This window comes from Panicum virgatum, chromosome 9K (assembly GCF_016808335.1).
Source record: "Panicum virgatum strain AP13 chromosome 9K, P.virgatum_v5, whole genome shotgun sequence".
Classification (NCBI taxonomy): domain Eukaryota; kingdom Viridiplantae; phylum Streptophyta; class Magnoliopsida; order Poales; family Poaceae; genus Panicum; species Panicum virgatum.
The window spans coordinates 8,999,454-9,014,665 of record NC_053144.1 but is presented as its reverse complement, the minus strand read 5'-3'; the positions used below and the strand labels follow the sequence as shown (position 1 = coordinate 9,014,665).

General features: G+C 53.4%; 1 protein-coding gene across 1 annotated transcript; it reads left to right on the top strand.

The window, feature by feature from the left end:
* Positions 1-44: 44 nt before the first annotated feature.
* On the top strand, positions 45-709 carry LOC120649919. Its single transcript, XM_039926846.1, has one exon. It carries the CDS (start codon positions 146-148, stop codon positions 446-448), a length of 303 nt encoding a protein of 100 aa, XP_039782780.1. The 5' UTR covers positions 45-145; the 3' UTR covers positions 449-709.
* Positions 710-15,212: the final 14,503 nt, after the last annotated feature.

Genomic DNA, 15,212 nt, shown 5'->3' with positions numbered 1-15,212 from the left:
CACGCACGCAATCCGGCGTCTATAAATTGCCCCGCTCCCAGCCAGCAACAACTCGTTACCGCGACCAGTCCGAGCACAAACCGATCCGTGTTCGTTTCGCAGGCATCTTCTTTCCCGATTAAAGCAGCCAGGCAGGGCAGGCGAGATGGCGCCGAGCGCGTCGATGCTGTTCCTGAGCTACCACCAGCTCCACCAGCCGGCGGAGGCGCCGCCGCCGCGCAAGGAGGAGGTCACCTCGGGTGGCGCCTTTCGTCGACTCAGCTTGAGCAGCGCGCTGTCGCTCCCAATGTTCGAGCGGCGGCGGGAGGCGGCGCCGGCGGTGCGGGAGGAGGGGAAGACGGTGCGCGAGCACGACGCCGGCGAGGGCGTCAAGTCGTTGGCGGCGGCTAACAAGGAGCTGGAAGAAAAATTCGACGAGGCACTGCGCCTCAGCTGCTGGTCTTCCTGAACGATCGAAGCAGAGACGCAGGCGTGCCGTTCCCCGATCGATCGAGGCGAAGGATTTGCTTCTTACTCTTGTGTTCTCGGACACCGCTAGTAGTATGTAGATAACTTAAGATGACAGCTAACTACTGCTCCTGCTCTCTTTTGATCTGTGCATATTCTTCCTTCCGGGGAAAAAAAATCTTTGTAAGTAGCCTCCTGCCGTTGTCGTTCTCGGAGTAATCTCGTAATGAACACTTGCTATGTGCTAGAGTAATTTTCTTGAGATTTGCGTGCGCTCGTAGCAGCCTTCTCGATCAGTTTCGTCTGCTTATTTGGCGATGGCCAACCAGTTCACGCTGGTGCTTGGTTGTACATTGTACTAGTGTGGCCGGATAATGATCCTTATTCAAAAAAAAAATTGTGCTCTTTTCTCACTATCTCAAGTTGCAGCGATAAGTTTGTCTACGAAGTCGATTGTAGGTAGCATTGGAATGGAAATTTGGAGTGACTTTGGCTGATCTCTTTTTGAAAAAAAGGAAAAAAAAAAGTTCAGTACCTCATCAGCCAGCCCCGCGACGACCGGAAAACCAAAACCAGCAGCACATCACGTCGAGACTCGAGAGCAATTGCGACGAGAATCCTTCCGTGATTGGTCGCCACGCTAGTGTCAGAGCAGAAACCATCGTTGACTTGTCAACTAATCCTCTTTACAGTTATGGGCCTAATCTCATCCAAAGACCGATAACTCTAATTGGGCCCATAACAATCCGAGTCCACAGCGAACACTCCCCCACCCCCGCGTCGCTCCCGCAGGCGCCTCAGGGGGCCCTTTGCGCCGCTGCCGTCGGACCCTCGCCCTTCCCCTTCCCTTCCTCGCCGTTGCCTGAGCGGGGGCCGGAAGTTCGGCGCCCGCAAGGAGGGCGGCGGCGGGGGGACTCGGGCGGGCAGCTGGCGCGCGCCGTGCGGGCGGAGGCGTGCTTTGGCCCGACGCCGGTGGAGCTCCTCGGTGGTTTGGCGGCCGGATCCGCCGCCCCCATGGCCGGATCTGTCACTCTGAAGCGTCCCCTCATAAGAGAAGACTTAAATGTGATACAAAACATCAGTCCCAGGAGGCTGATGCCACATTTATTACATCAGATGGTTCAAAACCTTACAAACCTTGGAGGACATTCGATACAGATGATAACAAGGATTAACCAAGCTACGACAATACACCAAAGTGCTACCAACACGGGATCTAACTCAGGCTCAGAGTGCTGCGACAGCGGAGGCATCTCGACAGGGCCGGTACCACAGGCAAGGTTGGGTGTAGAACGATAACCCTACTCGGCGTCGTCTGGCACGAAGTCGGGGTCTTCTTCTGTAAAAAGTAAGAGTGGGGTGAGTACAAACGTACTCAGCAAGTCCAACCACACCCACGGAGGGGGTTATAACAGAATAATATGCATAGGTAAATCAAGGATAAGGTTACGGTTTAATTTGCCGAAAAACGATACTTTATGCAGGGGTTTATTTTATAGAAAACCATTTAGAAATCAGTTTTTTTTTTGCATTAACACAGAGTTCAGGTTTTAAAGCTGCTACCGGACTCCCCGTCCGACGTAGCACACGGCACAACTGCCGGAACCAATTCCAAAACAACTCACACCAGCCCATCCCAAAGAAACACTAGTTATGTGACCACACCATAACTCGCCCAATACCGTGGGCACGGACTATTCGAATAGATTCTTAACTCTGCAGAGGTGTGCAACTTTACCCACAAGTAGGATACCACAACTCGAACACCGTCGTGTCGGTGTAGATCCCAACATAGCCATTACCCACCATAGCTAAGCCTGACTAGCCATCACGGGATGCACCAAGGGTCACCGACCGTTCATTTAGGTATAACCGGGCATAAGTCACTCTGGGCTTATCCCTTTTCCTTAGTCACTCGTTGCTCTCAGCTCTCCTGATGGCTATCACACCAACTAGTGGGATTTATGCTACGCCGTTGCCCATACAACGGTCGAGTGGTCTGCACGATAGTGGAGTTAGGTGAGATGACACACCAACTCGGTCCTTACATGCGACAAGATGGATATCTCCCTCCTTGCTCTGCCACACAGGCACAAGCACACCAATCGACAAATCACACAGAAATGCCGTCCATCCCGTCCATACTCATCTTTCGAAATCCACATTTTATCCCTTCCCACACGCACACATTTTCTTTATCAAATAAATCATATTATGAGTAAAGTCCTGAGCGTTCTAATATCGATTAACGTCCAAGCAAAATCAGACATTAATCTAGGTGGTCAAGGAATGGTCATCACAAGTCAAGGGGTGGCTATCCAACCGTGTTTTCATGCAAGTAAAACATATGCAACTTTATAAAACAGGCCATTGGGTTGTGTTTATAAAAACTAGGACAGAAACATGCATCAAAGGATGGGATTGAACTTGCCGTCTTCGTAGCCTTCGGGGAGGTCCTGTCCTTCGGGCTCGGGGTCGTGGAACGGGTCCTCGTTCACCTGCTCACAGCACTGCTCGTCAACGGGTTCTCCTTCGTTCACTCCGTGGTCTACAGCGCACACAAATAAACATTCAATCAAAACAAAGATTTGTCGTCGAGCTCGAAACGGAAACACATGAAATATAGAGCATAGAGCATTATTTTTGGATGGCTTCTGAATGGTATGGCCAAAACTGAGTTAGGAGAGGCGTGGTAAAATTTTAGGTCAATCCGGGGTCGTTAGGCACATAAAATGATAGGTCAGGGAAGCGCTTAGGCCCTAAACAGGGGTCCAGGGACCTAATTGTAATTAAATTTATGAAGGCAGGGGCTTGGTTTGCTTTTTAGAAATTACTTGGGTCAATTTAAAAGAGTCAGGGTTTTATTAAGTTTATATGGTGGGGGTTTATTTTGGGGATGTAACAAAAGAGGGGGTTTTAATTGAAAAAGGGCTTAAAAGTTTTGGGGTTCCTTTATTGATTAGAGGAAAGGGGAGGGGCTCTAGGCAAAACTGCCTTTCCCCTTCCTCCCGCTACTGGAACAGGGGAGAGGGGGGGCGGCGCACGGCGGCGTCCGTCGCCGGCGAGCCAGGGCGCGGGAACGGCCGGGAAGGAGGGAAAAAGGAGGAGGAGGGTGGAGGGGTTCGATTCCCCACCTCGGCTCGAGCTGGGGTGGAGCGAGGGGGCGGCTCCGCGGGGATCGACGGCGGCGGCGGGAGTGGGTGTGCGGCGGCGGCGCTGCAGGGCTGGGAAGGGAGTTGGGGGTGGCGGAGGAGGTCGCCTGGGTGACTGGGGTGCTCGGAAGGTGCCCCGCAGCCTCTTTTATAGACGGCCAAGGCGGTGGCGGTGGGGTGATGGCCGGCGGCGGCAAGCTTGCAGGCGGCTTTTAATGGCGTGGGGGCGGCGAGGCGACGCGACGGCACGGCGCTGAGAAGCACTGGCGGGGCGTCAACGGTGACAGCGGGCGGGGCGCGCGCGCGGGCAGAACGGGACGCGTCGGCGGCAGCCGACCGGCGCAGGCGGCGTCAACGATGGCGGTGTGCAGCCGTCAACGGCGGTGTGCGCGTGGGTCACGGTGCGGCCGCGTGGGCGTGCAGAGGCGGTCCGGCCGGGGCTTGCTTGTGCGGGCGGAGCGAGGAGCACGCGTGTGCGTGTGTGCGCGCACACGACGTCGTGGCGGCGCTAAAGCGGCTCGGGCGCGGCGGTGTTGCGGCGGCGCGGCTCGGCGTGGGCCGCCGGCCGGGCGGGGCGCGTGGTCGAGCAGGAAGGAGGCTTGGTGGGTGCGGCGCGCGCGAACGCGGACAGGTGGCCGTGGCGTGGCGTGCGGGCAGGGAGCGAGCGGGCGCGCGGCGCTCGGGCTGGCGCGCCGAGCTGCTGCGGCCGAGCGCGTGTGCGCGCGAGGGGGTGGGGCAGCAGCGGCGCGCACGCGGTCGGGGAGCAGGGCGAAGGCGAGCCGCGCGGGGCACGGGCCGGTGCGCGCCGGGCAGCTGCAGGGCGAGCGTGCGGGGAGGAGAACTGGGCCGGGCCAGGCGCGCGCGGCAGAGAAGAAAGGAAGGAGAGAGAGAGGGAAAAAGAGAGAGAAAAGAAAAGAAGGAAATGGGAAAAAGAAAAGAAAAAGAAAAAGGAGGGGAGAGAAAAGGGAAAAAGGAGAGAGGGAGAGATTTGCGGTGATCCCGCCGGTGGCGACAGCGACGCCGGTCGGGCACGCGCGACTGTCGCGGCCGCGGCCTGCTGTCAGGCGTGATGCACGGGTTGAGGGGAAAACAGTGTTCTGGATACGGGTGTCGAGACAAGTTTTTCGGGAATCGGGAGATCGGAACAGGGAGGTTCCCGGAAAGCTGGGGTTAGGGTTTTAAGGAAGGATCGAGCTCAACGACGAGAAACAAACTTAGCGAACGATTTAACTTGATGAGTTTTCGGGGCGTTACAAACCTACCCCACTTAAAATGAATCTCGTCCTCGAGATTCGACTGGTTCCTAAACAGGTGGGGAAATTCCTTCTTCAGAGCATCTTCGCGCTCCCATGTAGCTTCTTTTACTCCGTGTCTGCTCCACTGAACTCTGCAAATTCGTACTTCGGAGTTTCTGGTCTTCCTGGTGACGGTGTCTAGGATCTTCACCGGTATTTCCTGATATCGCAGGTCTGGCTGCAGATCTATCGTTTCAACCGGCACATGCTCTACTTCGGGTATCCTTAAACACCTTCTCAACTGCGAGACATGGAATACTGGGTGGATATCCGACATTTCTTCTGGTAGCTCCAAACGGTACGCTACCGCTCCAACCTTCTTCAGAACTCGGTATGGTCCAATATACCGAGGGGCCAATTTTCCTTGTACCTGGAATCTTCGGGTTCCTCGAATAGGCGATACCTTGAGATACACGAAATCTCCTGGGTTGAAACTTATTTCACGCCTTTTCTTGTCGGCGTAGCTCTTCTGTCGGGACTGGGCTGCTTTTAGCTTTTCTCGAATCTCTGCGACTCTTTCTTCGGCTTCTTTTATGAGTGCGGGGCCGACTAGGGCTCGTTCTCCAACTTCTGACCACATCAAAGGGGTTCTGCATTTTCTTCCGTAGAGAGCTTCAAACGGTGACATGCCCAAACTTGCTTGGTAACCGTTGTTGTATGAGAACTCGGCATAGGGTAAGCTTTGTTCCCAATCTTTGCCATAAGTGAGGACACATGCCCTCAACATATCTTCCAAAATCTGATTTACCCTTTCTGTCTGACCATCAGTCTGCGGGTGATAAGCGGAACTAAAGTCCAGCTTGGTGCCCATGGCTTTATGCAAACTTTTCCAAAATCTAGAGGTGAACTGGGTTCCTCTATCTGAGACGATTCGGCTGGGCACACCATGCAATTTCACTATGTTCTCTATATAGAGCTTAGCTAGCTTCTCCCCGTCATAGTTGGTCCGTACGGGTATGAAGTGAGCTGATTTAGTAAGGCGATCCACTATTACCCATATGGAGTCATGTCCTTTCTGGGTTCTGGGCAAGCCCACCACAAAGTCCATTCCTACTTCATCCCATTTCCACACCGGGATGGGTAGGGGTTGCAGTAATCCTGCCGGCTTCTGGTGTTCAGCTTTGATTCTCTGGCAAGTATCACAACGGGCGACAAATCGTGCAATATCTGCCTTCATCTCATTCCACCAATACTTCTGTTTTATGTCCATGTACATTTTGGTGGATCCTGGGTGAATTGAGTAGGCCGAGTTATGGGCTTCATCCATGATCATCTGCCTGAAATCTCCTTTCTGGGGCACACAAATCATGTCTTTATACCACAACGTTCCCTTATTATCAACTCGAAAGTCTGGGGCCTTATTTTCTCCGGTTTGCCTCCGGATTTCCATCAGTCCTTTGTCCAATCTTTGGGCTTTCCTGATTCTTTCTTCCAGAGTGGACTGAACATTCAGCACTTGGCTGGAGCCTCGAGGGACAATGTGCACATTTAGTCGTGCCATTTCTTCTTGTAAATGGTCATTCTTAGGCCCGTAAGACTTCCGACTTAGAGCATCAGCTACTACATTTGCTTTCCCTGGGTGATAATGAATTTCCAAATTATAATCTTTGACTAATTCTAGCCATCTTCTTTGCCTCAAGTTCAAGTCTGGCTGGGTGAAGATATACTTCAGGCTTTTATGGTCGGTGAAGATTTCACACTTATTCCCAATCAAATAATGCCTCCAGATCTTAAGTGCGTGCACTACGGCTGCAAGTTCCAAGTCATGGGTTGGGTAGTTTTGCTCATGAGTCCTGAGCTGACGGGAAGCATATGCAACGACTTTCCCATCTTGCATCAGTACACAACCCAATCCTTGTCGGGACGCATCACAATAGATGACAAAATCCCGATGAATATCCGGCAGGGTTAGCACTGGGGCTGTCGTCAATCTTCGCTTCAACTCCTGGAAGCTCCTTTCGCACGACTCCGTCCAGGTGAACTTCTTTTCTTTCTTGAGCAGCTCTGTCATGGGCCGGGCTATTTTAGAAAACCCTTCAATGAATCTCCGATAATACCCAGCTAATCCAAGAAAACTCCTGATCTCACTCACATTGGTCGGCGGCTGCCAGTTGGATACTGCTTCGACCTTCTCGGGGTCTACTGCCACTCCTTCTGCGGTCAAAATGTGACCAAGGAAGGCTACTTTCTCCAGCCAAAATTCACACTTGCTGAATTTGGCGTATAGCCTATGCACTCTCAGTTTTTCCAAAACTACCCTCAGGTGCTGCTCGTGTTCCTGAATGCTCTTCGAGTAAATAAGTATGTCGTCAATGAAGACTACGACAAACTTATCTAGCTCGTCCATAAAAACTTTATTCATGAGGTTCATGAAATAAGCAGGTGCATTTGTTAGTCCAAAAGACATTACTGTGAACTCAAATTGTCCGTATCGGGTGACAAAGGCTGTCTTCGGGATGTCGCTTTCCCTAATCTTGAGCTGAAAATATCCGGACCTTAGGTCAATCTTGGAAAAGTACCTGGCTCCTTTTAACTGATCAAAAAGATCATCGATCCTGGGAAGGGGGGTACTTATTCTTGATAGTGACCTCGTTTAGTGCCCGGTAATCTACACATAGCCTCATACTTCCGTCCTTCTTCTTGACGAACAAAACCGGGGCTCCCCAAGGAGACGAACTTGGCCTGATGAAGCCAATTCGTTGCAGTTCCTCTAATTGCTTCTTTAATTCTGCCAGCTCGGTGGCTGCCATCCTATAAGGTCTCTTGGCTATAGGGGCAGTCCCAGGGACAAGGTCAATGACAAATTCTATGTCCCTGTCTGGTGGCATACCGGGAAGTTCTTCGGGAAAGACATCAGGATACTCGTTCACTACAGGGACTTCTTCCAAGGACTTGGCTTCCATGCTGAATACCATCGGGTTTGCTCCACTTTCCCGGGTATGACAAGTCACTCGGACTCCCTCCGGGTTTGTTAGATGGACTACCTTGTCCGAACAACCTATGAGTCCATTGTGTTTGCTTAGCCAGTCCATTCCGAGGATCACATCTATCCCTTCTGACTTAAGTACTACTAGGTCTGCTAGAAACTCTACCCCACTTAAATTGATTCTTACCCACAGACAACCCAGTTGACACCTGATGTCTCCTCCGGGCGTCCGGGTTAATAGGGGTGTTTTTAGTAGTACTGTAGGTATTTTATGTTTCTCCACAAAACTTGAGGATATGAATGAGTGTGATGCTCCAGAATCAAACAGTACTGTTGCAAGAGTTGAGCTGACTAGGTACTCACCGAGTACTACGCCCTGGGCTCCTTGAGCTTCCTGTGCGTCGATGTGGTTGACACGGGCTCGTCCAAAAGACTGCTGGGATTGCCTCTGCTGGTTGTTGTTGTTGCTGTTGCCACGGAGGGGCACTCGGTTGGCACCGGTCAGAACTGGCTTGGGTCCGTTCACTGTGTTAGAGAAAGCCGAAGTAGCAGGCTTGTTCTTGGCGTAGGGGCAGTCGGCGATGAAGTGACCCGTCTCACGGCAGTTGAAGCAGGCTCTCACGTTGCTGTTGTTGTTGGTGACCTGGCTCGCATTATTCTGTGAGGCCCTCATGGTGTTCTGGCTTCTGGGCTGTGTGTTAGGGGCCCGTGGTCCTGTCACTTGAGACTGAGTTTTGTACTGCATTGGGGCTTGGGACCTTGGTGCGTTGTAGCTGAGACTTCTGATCTTCTGGAAACGATCCTGCTGGCGAGACTTACTCTCCAGAAACTTGCGCTTGTTCTCTTTCCTTTCATCAATCTTAGCCTTCTCGGTGAGGATTGCCTTGTTCATCAAGGTGTTGAAATCAGGATAGATCTGAGGAGTGAGCAGGGTCCTGAGTTCTGGGTTTAGTCCCTTCTTGAACATGTCCTGCTTCTTCTCGTCGTCGTTCACTTCATCTGGCGCATATCGAGACAGCTCCATAAACTGGTGAGTATACTCTTCCACCGACATACTCCCTTGCTGAAGTGCGCGGAATTCATCTGCCTTGCGCTTCATGGTGGCTGAGGGGATGTGATATCGGCGGAACTCCCTTACGAATTCATTCCAGGTGATGGTGGAGGCATCTCTGGCAGCAGCGCAGTAATTCTCCCACCAGGCTAAGGCAGTCCCGGTGAGTTGATGTGCAGCCAGAAGAACTTTATCTCGATCCTGGCACCCAAATGGCTCGAGCTTCCTCTGGATCACGCGGAGCCAGTCATCTGCATCCAAGGGGTTGCTGGATCCGGCAAAAGTGGGTGGCTTGGCCCTCAGAAAAGCTGTCAGCTTGTCATTAAAGGTCTGCTCTCGTGGCTGCCTGTTCACTAGAGCATTGGCCAGTGTCTCCAGTATGAGAGTCTGGTTATGGATTACTTGTGCCAGGTCCACGAAAGGTGGTGGTGGTGGTGGTGGCAGCTGTGCACCATGATTTTCTCCTCTGCCCTGACTCACTTCTTGTTCTTCCTGAGGATGGTTTTGCCCGTCAGGGTGTACTCCTGCATCAGCAGCTGCAGGGTCCCTGACGCGGGAGGCCCTTGTGACGCTCCGGGAAACCATCTGCAGAACGAGTGGATTGGGACTAAGATTAGGTGATGTTTAAGTTGGTTAAGTCGTATTTTTGAAAAGGCAGTATCTATTTACTGCCGGCAAGCACACAATCAACAAGCAATCATCACAAACAACAAGCACAAGCAACTTTATTACAGCAAGGGGGTACAACACGGGGGACACGACTAGAACGCGTACTACACGTCCGGGTACACACTTCAAAAGAAAGGGGCACAGAACTTCTTCGGACCACACGGCTTCATCCCTTGACGGTCGCCAGCACTTTAGGCTGTCTCATCGGCTTGAGTGAGTTCCTCCCTCGGAAAGGAACTCACGATCTCCGGGGAAATGAGTGGTCCTGGCTCGCCGTCCTCTAGATCTCCGTTTTCCCGGGGTTGTGTCGTGGCTTCTCTTGCGGCGGCGGCCGTAGACCTTCCAGGATTCTCGGGTGGGGCTAGTGGGTTTCCAACGAGCGGTCCCCATCCAAAGACGGGCGTCCCGAGCAGAACATGGTCTTCTCCTATTGCCGGGACTGGGGTTCCACTACTAGCCCATTCTTGCACACGCCGGTCTCGGGCTTGCCTGAGGCTCTCCTGAGCAACTGCTTCACTGCTGGCCGCTGCTGCGGCTCTTGCCTCGGCTTGGACTGCTCGGATCTGCTGCAGTCTTAGTGCGAGCTCTGCTTGCTCGGCTCGATGGGTCTGTTCCCTCAGCAAGTTGGCTTGCTCATCAAAGAGCTGATCCAAGGAGGCTAGGTAGGTAGCTACTTGGTACAGGAGGACTTCTTCATGGCGGCGTCGTTCCAGGCTTCTCATTCGAGCTTCCCAAACTGGAGTCCTGATGGCTGGTGGGAAGAACCTCATTGGTGTGGGGGTGAGGTGTCCTTCAAAAATCCGGCATAGGTAACGAAGTGCTTTCCTGACGGCTAGGGGGTAGGTGTCCTGGTGCCTAAACCCTGTAGCAGTCACTCGCCATGACTGGATGTCGGGGTAGCGGTCACTTCTGGCGATGACTAGGATCACCCTGCAGCGGAGAGTGCCATGATGCTCGTACTCTCTGCTGTAGTACCTTGGGCGTTCCGTGACGCCAAGGCTCTCCAGGGCGTTGATCAAGAGGCTGGGGAAGCCAGGTGCAGCTTGGCAGTCGCCCTGGGTCCATCCTTCCTCAGCCATCTGAAAACAAAGATAGGGTGAAAACTTGCACAAATATTTGAGGTACACAAAGGGGGTAGATGACATTTATTATTGCAACAAGGTGGGGTACAACTTCATGGGTACACGATTATTAGGGCAAATGTTCTAGCTTGGGGGCTACTCCTATCATGGGGACTCTTCCTCGATCCTAAGAGGGCGCTTCTTCAGTGGGAGATACTGATCCATCATGTCATCCTCGGTCTGAGTTCCTTTATCCCAGTGGGTTTCTTCAGGTTCTTCTTCTTCAGTTTGAGTTCCAACGTCCCAATGGGTTTCCATGGGCTCTTCCTCTTCGGTCTGGGTGTTTACATCCCATTGAGCCTCTTCGGGTTCTTCTTCAGCGTCTTCCTCTATCCATCCTCCTATTCCCCAGCGAGCCTCATACCTCCGCATGCGAGCTTGGAGAGCGGCTAGCGAGTCCTCGGCGCGTGTGGCTCTTGCCCGTTGTTCTTCCAGTTCTTCTTCCTTTTCATCCATTTGAACTTGGAGGGCGGCTAGGGAATACTCGGCATGGAAAGTCCTCGACCGTTGTTCCTCCATCTCCTGGGTTGCTTTTTCTGCTCTGTGGACCTGCTGTTTCAGTTGTGCTGCTTGCTCGCGATAGAGCTCATCCAGGCCGGTGAGATAGATGGATAGGTGAGAGACCGTGTCTTCCAAGTCTTCTTCTTCTCTTCCAAGTCCTCTCATCCTGGCAATTCATGTGCGTCCTCTTCCTTCAGTCGGCGGGAAAAATCCCATAGGAGTACGCTGGAGGTGATGCCTGTAGATCACACGCAGACGCCGCAGGGCTTTGCGGGCGGCTTTCCGATAGGTATCCGGGAAACGGAATCCAGTGGTGGAGATGAACCAAGGGTCCACATCTGGGTAGCGGGTGCTTCTTGCTATGAAGATCATCAGGTCACACCGAAGAGTGCCCTTGGAGTCGTACTCCCGGTAAAGAAACTCTGGCGGATCCACAACTCCAATGCGTTCCAGGCTGAGTATCAACAACTTTGGAAGGCCGGGCTCTGCGAAACAGATTCCGCCGATCCATCCATTGTCAGCCATCTGGAACAGGGCAAGAACCAAAGGTAAGTGTTTGTGTGAGGAAAGGATTAAGGATAGAAAAGTCCTAAGGTGAAAGGTCCTGGAAACGGGTTTCGCTCCTAGGGTCACGTCCTACGGCCAACCTACGGCTCTGATACCACCTGAAGCGTCCCCTCATAAGAGAAGACTTAAATGTGATACAAAACATCAGTCCCAGGAGGCTGATGCCACATTTATTACATCAGATGGTTCAAAACCTTACAAACCTTGGAGGACATTCGATACAGATGATAACAAGGATTAACCAAGCTACGACAATACACCAAAGTGCTACCAACACGGGATCTAACTCAGGCTCAGAGTGCTGCGACAGCGGAGGCATCTCGACAGGGCCGGTACCACAGGCAAGGTTGGGTGTAGAACGATAACCCTACTCGGCGTCGTCTGGCACGAAGTCGGGGTCTTCTTCTGTAAAAAGTAAGTGTGGGGTGAGTACAAACGTACTCAGCAAGTCCAACCACACCCACGGAGGGGGTTATAACAGAATAATATGCATAGGTAAATCAAGGATAAGGTTACGGTTTAATTTGCCGAAAAACGATACTTTATGCAGGGGTTTATTTTATAGAAAACCATTTAGAAATCAGTTTTTTTTTTTTTTGCATTAACACAGAGTTCAGGTTTTAAAGCTGCTACCGGACTCCCCGTCCGACGTAGCACACGGCACAACTGCCGGAACCAATTCTAAAACAACTCACACCAGCCCATCCCAAAGAAACACTAGTTATGTGACCACACCATAACTCGCCCAATACCGTGGGCACGGACTATTCGAATAGATTCTTAACTCTGCAGAGGTGTGCAACTTTACCCACAAGTAGGATACCACAACTCGAACACCGTCGTGTCGGTGTAGATCCCAACATAGCCATTACCCACCATAGCTAAGCCTGACTAGCCATCACGGGATGCACCAAGGGTCACCGACCGTTCATTTAGGTATAACCGGGCATAAGTCACTCTGGGCTTATCCCTTTTCCTTAGTCACCCGTTGCTCTCAGCTCTCCTGATGGCTATCACACCAACTAGTGGGATTTATGCTACGCCGTTGCCCATACAACGGTCGAGTGGTCTGCACGATAGTGGAGTTAGGTGAGATGACACACCAACTCGGTCCTTACATGCGACAAGATGGATATCTCCCTCCTTGCTCTGCCACACAGGCACAAGCACACCAATCGACAAATCACACAGAAATGCCGTCCATCCCGTCCATACTCATCTTTCGAAATCCACATTTTATCCCTTCCCACACGCACACATTTTCTTTATCAAATAAATCATATTATGAGTAAAGTCCTGAGCGTTCTAATATCGATTAACGTCCAAGCAAAATCAGACATTAATCTAGGTGGTCAAGGAATGGTCATCACAAGTCAAGGGGTGGCTATCCAACCGTGTTTTCATGCAAGTAAAACATATGCAACTTTATAAAACAGGCCATTGGGTTGTGTTTATAAAAACTAGGACAGAAACATGCATCAAAGGATGGGATTGAACTTGCCGTCTTCGTAGCCATCGGGGAGGTCCTGTCCTTCGGGCTCGGGGTCGTGGAACGGGTCCTCGTTCACCTGCTCACAGCACTGCTCGTCAACGGGTTCTCCTTCGTTCACTCCGTGGTCTACAGCGCACACAAATAAACATTCAATCAAAACAAAGATTTGTCGTCGAGCTCGAAACGGAAACACATGAAATATAGAGCATAGAGCATTATTTTTGGATGGCTTCTGAATGGTATGGCCAAAACTGAGTTAGGAGAGGCGTGGTAAAATTTTAGGTCAATCCGGGGTCGTTAGGCACATAAAATGATAGGTCAGGGAAGCGCTTAGGCCCTAAACAGGGGTCCAGGGACCTAATTGTAATTAAATTTATGAAGGCAGGGGCTTGGTTTGCTTTTTAGAAATTACTTGGGTCAATTTAAAAGAGTCAGGGTTTTATTAAGTTTATATGGTGGGGGTTTATTTTGGGGATGTAACAAAAGAGGGGGTTTTAATTGAAAAAGGGCTTAAAAGTTTTGGGGTTCCTTTATTGATTAGAGGAAAGGGGAGGGGCTCTAGGCAAAACTGCCTTTCCCCTTCCTCCCGCTACTGGAACAGGGGAGAGGGGGGGCGGCGCACGGCGGCGTCCGTCGCCGGCGAGCCAGGGCGCGGGAACGGCCGGGAAGGAGGGAAAAAGGAGGAGGAGGGTGGAGGGGTTCGATTCCCCACCTCGGCTCGAGCTGGGGTGGAGCGAGGGGGCGGCTCCGCGGGGATCGACGGCGGCGGCGGGAGTGGGTGTGCGGCGGCGGCGCTGCAGGGCTGGGAAGGGAGTTGGGGGTGGCGGAGGAGGTCGCCTGGGTGACTGGGGTGCTCGGAAGGTGCCCCGCGGCCTCTTTTATAGACGGCCAAGGCGGTGGCGGTGGGGTGATGGCCGGCGGCGGCAAGCTTGCAGGCGGCTTTTAATGGCGTGGGGGCGGCGAGGCGACGCGACGGCACGGCGCTGAGAAGCACTGGCGGGGCGTCAACGGTGACAGCGGGCGGGGCGCGCGCGCGGGCAGAACGGGACGCGTCGGCGGCAGCCGACCGGCGCAGGCGGCGTCAACGATGGCGGTGTGCAGCCGTCAACGGCGGTGTGCGCGTGGGTCACGGTGCGGCCGCGTGGGCGTGCAGAGGCGGTCCGGCCGGGGCTTGCTTGTGCGGGCGGAGCGAGGAGCACGCGTGTGCGTGTGTGCGCGCACACGACGTCGTGGCGGCGCTAAAGCGGCTCGGGCGCGGCGGTGTTGCGGCGGCGCGGCTCGGCGTGGGCCGCCGGCCGGGCGGGGCGCGTGGTCGAGCAGGAAGGAGGCTTGGTGGGTGCTGCGCGCGCGAACGCGGCCAGGTGGCCGTGGCGTGGCGTGCGGGCAGGGAGCGAGCGGGCGCGCGGCGCTCGGGCTGGCGCGCCGAGCTGCTGCGGCCGAGCGCGTGTGCGCGCAAGGGGGTGGGGCAGCAGCGGCGCGCACGCGGTCGGGGAGCAGGGCGAAGGCGAGCCGCGCGGGGCACGGGCCGGTGCGCGCCGGGCAGCTGCAGGGCGAGCGTGCGGGGAGGAGAACTGGGCCGGGCCAGGCGCGCGCGGCAGAGAAGAAAGGAAGGAGAGAGAGAGGGAAAAAGAGAGAGAAAAGAAAAGAAGGAAATGGGAAAAAGAAAAGAAAAAGAAAAAGGAGGGGAGAGAAAAGGGAAAAAGGAGAGAGGGAGAGATTTGCGGTGATCCCGCCGGTGGCGACAGCGACGCCGGTCGGGCACGCGCGACTGTCGCGGCCGCGGCCTGCTGTCAGGCGTGATGCACGGGTTGAGGGGAAAACAGTGTTCTGGATACGGGTGTCGAGACAAGTTTTTCGGGAATCGGGAGATCGGAACAGGGAGGTTCCCGGAAAGCTGGGGTTAGGGTTTTAAGGAAGGATCGAGCTCAACGACGAGAAACAAACTTAGCGAACGATTTAACTTGATGAGTTTTCGGGGCGTTACACACTCC

Bases quoted from the DNA above. Each gene is read 5' to 3' on its own strand.
- LOC120649919 (XM_039926846.1), top strand. From the start codon at position 146: ATGGCGCCGAGCGCGTCGATGCTGTTCCTGAGCTACCACCAGCTCCAC.